Here is an 8812-nt window from a genome sequence, read left to right on the forward strand (position 1 = left end):
CAGCCATAAATAAGGCTCTGAGGTCCACTGGTATTAATTATTCTGAACATCATATATGGACAAATTAATCTTTTCACTAGGACCTTTGAAAGTTCAGTGAGCAGATGGCCACATTTTTACATGGGCAAATCACTGGAAATCTGGCTTTAAATAATTTTAAATTAATCCTAAAATCTAGATGGTTTTTATTTTTCTTTTTTTGGCCATGGCTAGCTACTGGATGCCACATAGTTCTTGTAGAGACACATGAAACGTCTCCATATTAGCCAGTTTAATTCCCAGACCTTCAAACTGCTATTCAGCAATCGCATTGCTATTTCCAGTCCCTTCCCCAAGGTGTGAATGCTCCTCTCCAGAGGGACCTGGACAGGTTGTATCAATGGGCAGAGGCCAATGGGATGAAGTTCAATATGGCAAAGTGACGGGTCCTGCACTTTGGTTGTAACAACCCCTGGCAACGCTACAGAATTGGGGGGGTGGGGGTGGTGGTTGTGGCTGGAAAGCTGCACAGAGGAAAAGGGTCTGATGTTGGTTGACACCCACCTGAACATGAGCCAGCAGTGTACCCAGGTGGCCAAGAAGGCCAATGGCATCCTGGCCTGTATCAGAAACAGTGTGGCCAGCAGGACCAGGGAGGTGATCCGCCCTGTACTCAGCTCTGGTGAGACTGCACCTCCAATACTCTGCTCAGTTTTGGGCCCCTCACTACAAGAAGGACATTGAGGCCTGGAGCGTGTCCAGAGAAGGGCAATGAAGCTGGTGAAGGGGCTGGAACATTACAAGGAGCGGCTGAGGGAGCTGGGGGTTGTTTAGCCTGGAGTAGGCTCAAGGGAGACCTTATTGCTGTCTGCAACTATCTGAAAGGAGGTTGTGGTGAGCTGGGGGGTCAGCCTCTTCTTGCAGATAGGTAGCAATAGGACAAGAAAGGATAGGAGCAGGGGAGGTTCAGGTTAGAAATGAGGACACATTTCTTCTCAGAAAGAGTGTTTATTCATTGGAATGGGTTGCTCAGGGAGGTGGTGGAGTCACCATCCCTCGGGGTGTTCAAGGAAAGGTTGGATGAGGCACTTAGGAACACAGTTTAGTTAGTAATATAGGTGGTACGGGGGTGGTTGGACTAGATGATCTTGGAGGTCTTTTACAACCTTAATGATTCTGTGATTCTATCATTTCTAGCTCTGTAACATTTGGGGGTTTTTAAGCACTTCTGTTGCACTGGGGATTTCCCCCACCTCGGTTTCAGTCAGCCGGCAGCTGCCACATGGGTGCAGCTGTACGGTGAGTGCAATGAATGCCTCTAGGTTCCAGTTTCCCCTATGCTTTGTCTCCTACTTGCAACGTCTTTCCTGAGACCGTGTGGGGCAGGCAGCGGGCAGGTCCAAATTGTTCTCATCAGCTGATCTCAGGTGTCTGGTAAGATTTTGGCAATGCTAATTCAAAGTGAAATCGATTTTTTTTTTATACCTTTACCAATTTATTCCATGATGGGTCTGCACACTCAGTTGCTGGAAACCAGCCTGCACATGCAGTAACCGTGGATGGTGCTGGGTAGAAAGCTCCACTCATAACATATATGCTTCTTCAAAATACCATTCTGGGAGTTAACCTTGCACTTGGTCTTTTCCACATACATCCCAAGAGAAAGGATGTGATGTGACATTCTGTGAACTGGATCTTAACGGTGAATACTGTACCCCATTCCCAATTATAAGCCTGTATTTGTTGGGTTTATAATTCTGAGATGGGATTCACTGACATTTTCTTTGCAACCTGGTCTAGTGAAGATGTCCCTGCTTAATGCAGGGGGTTGGACTAGATGACCTTTAAAGGTCCTTTCCATCCTAACCCATTCTCTAATTTGTTCTACTCTATGACTGGCATGTAGTTGGTTTGGACACAATAATTGGGAGCCCACAGACTCCAAACTGCTGTGCTAATAATTGAACAATCTCACCTTTCTCAAGCAAGGGAAACAGAGTAAATTATTTAAGTAGTGGAAAGGGAACTTGCCAGGATCTGGCAAGAATGAAAGGAATCCCAGTTCAGCTTTGAAAAAGGTATATTTTCACAGGGAACATGTCTCTTCTGGGAACCTTTAATTTAATGTACATTGGTTTCCTATTTTAAGAAAACAATTTGCTGTTAAACACTATGCCAGCCAGACTCACTTTTATTTTAAAGCAAAACCTCTTTGTCCTGAAGTATTTTAATGGCCTAAAGAGCAGGAAATTGCCTGTGACATTTCAGCTTTTCCATTCTAAGGCAAAAATGGTCCAAGGTCTAAAAAAAGATCTCCTGAAAAACACCCTCCCTCTCATCATTGTAATATACCATAAGCCATGTGACAACAAAGACATTTCTTTCCGAGCCTAGCATTGGTTTTGATCAGCTAAATCATCAATTAAGACTGTCTTCATGTGAAACTGCTGACTTGAATAAAAATGTTGTTTATTGACTTAACCCGGCTAATTTGATGACCTACTCTGCCGCACAATGTCTCCAGTGCCTCACTCTTCCTTTATTGTGTGCTCACCTGGGTAGAAAACCTGGGTAGACTTTGTGCTATCAGCGTGTTTTTAGGTGCTTTTCAGCTCTCCCAACCCACCCTCACCTCCCCCCCCCCCCCCCCCCCCCCACACACACACACTATGTGAGCATCCGTTTTTGAGAGGAGTATTTAACGTACACTCACACATGTTTCAGTCTGTGGCCATGAATGGAGAGGTGAGGTAGCTGGTACGTGTACTTAAGGTTAACAAAATGCATCGTGTGGTGGATTAATGCCCAGGAGTATGTCATGGAGGTCAAAGGCCTTATCACTATGCCTAGATACCCAGCTGAACTCAGTCAGTCCTGGCATTCAGTGTACTCCCCCATCAGTGAATTCAGACATGTGAGTGAATCACAAGTTGCTTGTTTATTGTCAACGCAGGAGAAATAAAGCGCGACTGGTTTCTGTGCAGACTGAGGCCAGAAAGGAGACATTCCTAGACAGGGTGGAGCCCACAGCGGTGCTGTCACTGGGGAGGCAGCAGGTCCCCGTCTGGAGATGAAGCTGCTCGATATGATCTCTTCAGTGGTGAAATTTGCTTAAGAGGTTCTTGCCCCTTATCTCTCTACTTCAAGGCCCTGACCACTCCCTCCTCTCTTTGCGCTACAGCTCGCTGCCCACCCTCATTTGCGCTGCTACGAATGATGGTGGGGCTGGGCTACAGCGTTGCTCCCTGAAGAAATCTAGGTTAAAAATAGCATTCCAGAAAAGTTTTACATTTTTGAGTTTTACACTGAAATATTTTCACCTGCCTGATTTTGCAGACAGCCCCAAAGATAGCTGTACGGGCAGAGCTGAAACGGCACCGCACTGACCCCTGAAAGGTAACGTAGCTCCTCCAATTCTGTAACAAATCTGTCATTAAGTACTCACAAAGAAGCTGTGCCTCTTTGCTTGTGAAGTGAAAGTGCTGAGGCTTCTCTTTCCTCCAACACCAAAACCATAGCGAACCCAGACACTCGGTCTGTGAATCACACAGCCCTGAGGGATCAAGATCAGACAGGCTCGGTCCCATTGGAATCAATGGAAGCTTTGACTCTCCCTTATTCTAAGGTTTGGGGTTTTCTTCTCCTGTCTACTTTAGGGAAGGACTGGGGGTTTTAATACAACCTGATACTTGACCATAGACTATGTTCTATCATATGTCAACATACAATTTGGGCCATGTGGCTGCTGATAGACTTCTGTAGTTGAGACTTAGGAAGTACAGTGGACAGGACACCAAGAGTTCCATTTAGATCATCTCTCTGCCCTGAGATAGACCCAATCTTACCACTCAGTTCATGCTGCTATTTGTCTAAACTGAGTTTTAACAAAATGTAATCCTAAAAAAACCCCATACATCTCCTTAGATAATCTATTCCAGTGTCCAGATGGGGAACACCCTCCTCATCTAGCCTTTGTCTGACACAGCGCCAGTGTTTCCTAGTCACCCATCAGGACAGGTGAGCAGAATTCCTGGTGGAAACAGCTGTGGCAGCAACACAGAAACTCATTGTGTGCCTGATGGTGTTTGTTCCTTTTCCTTTTAACTGAGAAGAATAAATGTAAATTGAACCCAATCATTTAGTGAACAGAGATAACAAACACAGTTGGGTTTATTGACATTTCTGTGCATAGGTGAACTCAAAAAAGGTCAAAGAATCAGTTTTTTCTGTTAAAGTTCAAATTCCTTGCCAGGGAAAATTGGTGGTTTATTAGTGTGGGGAAATGCTGGCACAAACACATGGATAGATCTTTTTTTTCTTTACAGCTACAGTAAGATAAAATCTAATATTATCATAGGCCCTGTGGGAAGAGATAACACTTCCATTGACTTGCAGATTTAAAATATAGCCTACCAGCATTGTAAAGGACGTATAATAGAAATCAGACTAGAAATAATACACAATAAACAAGCTATTAAATCACAGGTCTTCACCGAAACACCACCTGAAAGTGCTTTACAGCATTGCAAACAGTTAAAGGAGAAACCCTTGCAGCAGATGAAAAAGTTACCAATGATGAGATAAGCTCCTGCTTCAGAAGAGGCAAAGATTGGAGACAAAATAAGGTGCTGTGGAGATTCTGTAGACAGTCAGTACAACAACATTGAGACCATGTAGAAGGTGTGGAGGGAAAAAAAATAACAGGACAGCTAGGACAAGTTGAGGTAGTAATAAAGAAACAAATTTCTTACATCTGTGTATATCTCTTGGGTTCAGTAAGGGTGAAATTTAGGGCAGAAACAAACAAGCAATCTTGATGGGCAAACAGTTGGCAGCGTTAACCAGGATCCTAGAGGAAAAGAACAACCCAAAACCACAGAAACAATGGTGCCAAGAAAGAATCTGGGGCATTGCCTTGCTCCTTGAAAGTAAGAAAGGGAGATTTATGAAAGGTTGAATTCCTTTTCATTCTCTATTTCCAAATTCAAAGACAGAAGTTACCATGAGTGTCAGCCACCAGCAACAAGGCCTGGTTTGCTGGCATTTTACCTTTCCTTGGAATGGGTAAGAATGGTTACATTTTTGTTACATTTTCTTTTCTTCTCTCCCTGAATCCATAACTATGTTCCAAAATGAGGGGCAGTTAAAAGAGCAAAATAAAATTGCTTAGGTTCCTGTAGCATTTCTTTGAAAGCTGTTGCTGACACTGTTTTCAACCATCACCTGTTTGCTAATGCTATTTCTTAATTATTCCCAACCCCTTTATTTTTTTTTTAATTGCCCTTGTAGCATCATTTTGGATGTTTCTTTTCCTTTTTTATGTTTTTTATGCCACTGGCATATGAAATATCCCTTAAGTGACAGATTAATTTCACCAAACTTTATCTAACCTGGGTGAAGGTTGATTGTGTACACTGGAGTAGTGATTACAGACATTATACTGACTGAAAAGAAACATTTTTTTTAGGGGGCATGTCATCTTCCAGCCATTCTAGGCATCTGTTTTGGGAAAAGACTGTCCTTGTCTCTACACTGACTATAAATGGAGCCTGAAGTGACCGGTTTAGCTATAGATGTCTACATCAGGTCAGATGAATCACACCCTGAAAGATGCACTGAATATTCCTGGCTCCTTATCACCTGGATTTCGTAACAACTTGCAGAAGTTGTTTCCACCTTTTGCAACACCTTTGGATTTGGTGAAGTGTCTGCTGAAGAAGGGAGCACTTGCAGACTTTTTGGCTCTGCCTTGGTGGGGAACCAGGAGCGCGCCTTGCCCAGGGGCAAACATGTTGCAACAGAAAATGCAAATAGGTTGAAAGAAAAATAGAAGCATTAAAGACACTCTTTCCATGCCCTAGAGGAAGAGGAGGAACTGGCAAGACCTTTGTAAGAGGATTCAGGGAAGACTCATCTGACACAACCACGATGACACTCCTATTATCAGTATTAAAAAGTCCTGACTAGTCACAAACCCTCCTTTGCTATAGATGCAATTAAATAATGGACAAAATAATTTAGTACCAACAAGGGAACAAGTTCACATTTAACACAAGTTGTTTCACATTTTTCTAACAGGACAGTTAATTCAGATCAGCTCTTTGAGCGTGGTAAATATCTTACACAAAAAATAAATTAATCAATAACATTTGTATATACAAAAGAGGACAAATAGGAATCACAATAGCTGCTCAACAGCAATTATCTCAAAGATGAACCTCTGGGCATATGTGATAACTAAGATGGTAATTCAGCTGGTTCATATAATAAAATAGCGTGGCTACTATGGACAAAAATAAAGTTCTATAGTTCCTTGACCATAAAATCACTCATGTTGCCCTCCTTAACTATTGACTATGCTACTGTTCTGGAATAGCATGGAGGGGATGGGATTTATCCTGGCAGGAGTTCACGATGGTGTCTGTGGTCACTGGATATCTGTACGAGAGAGAAAAAGTCCCACTTAGCAGCAGGAGGATGACAGCTACAATCCCGATAGGAATGGCAGCACCAGCTTCCTGTGCTGCTGGGCTGGAGGGCATGTAGTAAGAAGGAGGAAAAGCGATGCTCTGGTTGTGAGTTACAGAATAGAAATTCCAGCTCACGGGAATCAGAACGCAGAGACCGGCAAACACGTGGAAGCAGCCACCCGCCAGGAAGAAGCGGGTAATGAGGGCTTTGCGAGTCATTCCCATGTAAACATTTCTCAGACCAAATACTGTGGCAGTCAGTCCCAGCAAGCCCAGGAACATGGCAATCAGCAGGAGACCCTGGGCAGCATAAATTTCGTGGGGGATGGAGGGGTCGTAGCCGCTGAATTTATGGCAGAACTCTTCTTTATAGCCAGGCGAGACATGGAGGTAACTGATGAAGCAGACTTTCCAAATCCCCACCCAGGCAATGCCAGAGGAGATGACGGTGGTGTTGTCTACGTGCCACACTCTCCATTCCACGAGTCCCATTGAAACAGTGCACAGGATCCAGCCTACCGTACCCAGAGCAAAGGCGGCTACTTGGAGGTGGGAGGTCCTGACCAAGGAGCTCATCCTCTGAAGGTCATCTGTTCTGTCACAGACACCGTAGCCATGTGAATAGAGTTTCTTCCTGGAAAGAAACAGTAAAAAATTAAAGAGGCAATTAGTATTTGAGTGAATAGGTGAACCTCTTAGTGAAAAAGAAAAAGCAGGAGAGAATATGTGTGCAGAGGGAGGATGCAGTCACCTTTCCCAACTGCAATGAATTGTTGAAGTTTAATGTCCATAGATAAATAATGTTGAGACTTTTAATCCTTTATATTTCATTGTATCACAAGGAGAAGAAAGGGTCTGTAATTAGCTCTTATTACAATATTTATTTTACATTCCCGAAAGGAAAATTTACATCTTTTTCCAAGTTATTTTCTTCCTTCACAAGCACTAGGTTGGAAAAGACCTTTGAGATCATCATGTCCAACCATACTTGTCCTCTACTAAACCATAACCCTGAGAACCTCGTCTACCTCTCTTTTAAACACATCCAGGGTCAGTGACTGAACCGGCCTCCTGGGCAGCCTGTTCCAGTGCCTGACAACCCTTTCAGTGAAGAACTTTTTGCCCAGTGTCTAATCTGAACCTGCCCTAGCACAGCTTGAGACCATTTCCCCTTGTCCTATTACCTGTTGCTTGGGTGAAGAGACCAACACCCATCTCTCTACAGCCACTTTTCAAGTAGTTGTAGAGAGCAGTAAGGTTTCCCCTCAGCCTCCTCTTCTCCCGACTAAACAACGCCAGCTCCCTCAGCTACTCCTCATAAGGTTTGCTCTCCAGCCCCTTCCCCGGCCTGGTTGCCCTTCTCTGGACACACTCCAGGGCCTCGATGTCCTTATTGTAGTGAGGGACCCAAAACTGCACACAGCACTCGAGGTGCGGCCTCACCAGTGCCGAGCACAGGGGCACAATCACCTCCCTAGACCTGCTGGCCACGCGACTCCTGATACAAGCCAGGATGCTGTTGGCCTTCCTGGATACCTGGGCACACTGCTGGCTCACATTCAGTCCGCAGTCACCCAACACCCCCAGGTCCCTCTCTGCCAGGCAGCTTTCCAGCCTTGGTAATTAACCATTATGTTCAAAGACCCTTATGCACAGTGCATGCAACCAGGAGCAAATCTGGGCAGCAAAGTCTGATACTGACCACTGACCTTCGACCTCTTTTATATTATTTAACCATGAATGCATGAGCAGAAACACTTGAATTTATGAGAACTACAACACTCTGTGCCTGGGCTGGGGCTTGGCTGTGCTGCCGTTGCTTTCCCAGCCTCAAACTTCAACCAAGGTTTCTTTAGTGTTTTATCTGGGCAGATCACACCCTTCTGCAACCTGTACAGCTGCTCCAGTTGCGGTGGGAAAGATTTTAGTCATTTAGACTAGCAAAAGATCTTAGGTTTGTTTGCTGACACTGTGCACTCTGACTGCAAGTTAGGGGTTTATTCTAATTAAAAAGAGCTGTAAACTCCCCATGTCTTTCCTATGACCTTCCAAACAGTTAGAGGAATGATCTGTGATTAGGTAAGAAGTGGCCTTGACTTTATGATGTTGATCTGAAAGGCTGTAGGGCTCCCTGTATTTTATGAGTTACCTAGAATACCTTTTCTCCTGCTCCCATCATGTTCAAGACTGAAGAAAATACTGTACCAAGTTCACTCTGATGATAAGAAGATAGAGCTGAAACTATATTTTGTTACTAAAGCAATAATTTTTCTATTTACTTACCTTAACCTAACAGATTCAGTGATACAATCTAGTTGCAAAAAGCCACCTGTGGAAATAGTAAATAAAAAGTATCTTCCTAA

The 8812-nt window shown here is 43.9% G+C and overlaps 1 protein-coding gene across 1 annotated transcript; it reads right to left on the reverse strand.

Moving 5' to 3' along the window:
* Positions 1-6338: 6338 nt before the first annotated feature.
* CLDN34 (claudin 34) lies at positions 6339-7025 on the reverse strand (the record flags this gene model as incomplete). Its single annotated transcript, XM_084279746.1, has 1 exon — positions 6339-7025. The coding sequence occupies one exon, from the start codon at positions 7023-7025 to the stop codon at positions 6339-6341; it is 687 nt and encodes a 228-aa protein (XP_084135872.1).
* Between the last annotated feature and the right edge of the window lie 1787 nt (positions 7026-8812).

This window comes from Gallinula chloropus (assembly GCF_964237585.1).
Source record: "Gallinula chloropus genome assembly, chromosome: 1".
Lineage (NCBI taxonomy): Eukaryota > Metazoa > Chordata > Aves > Gruiformes > Rallidae > Gallinula > Gallinula chloropus.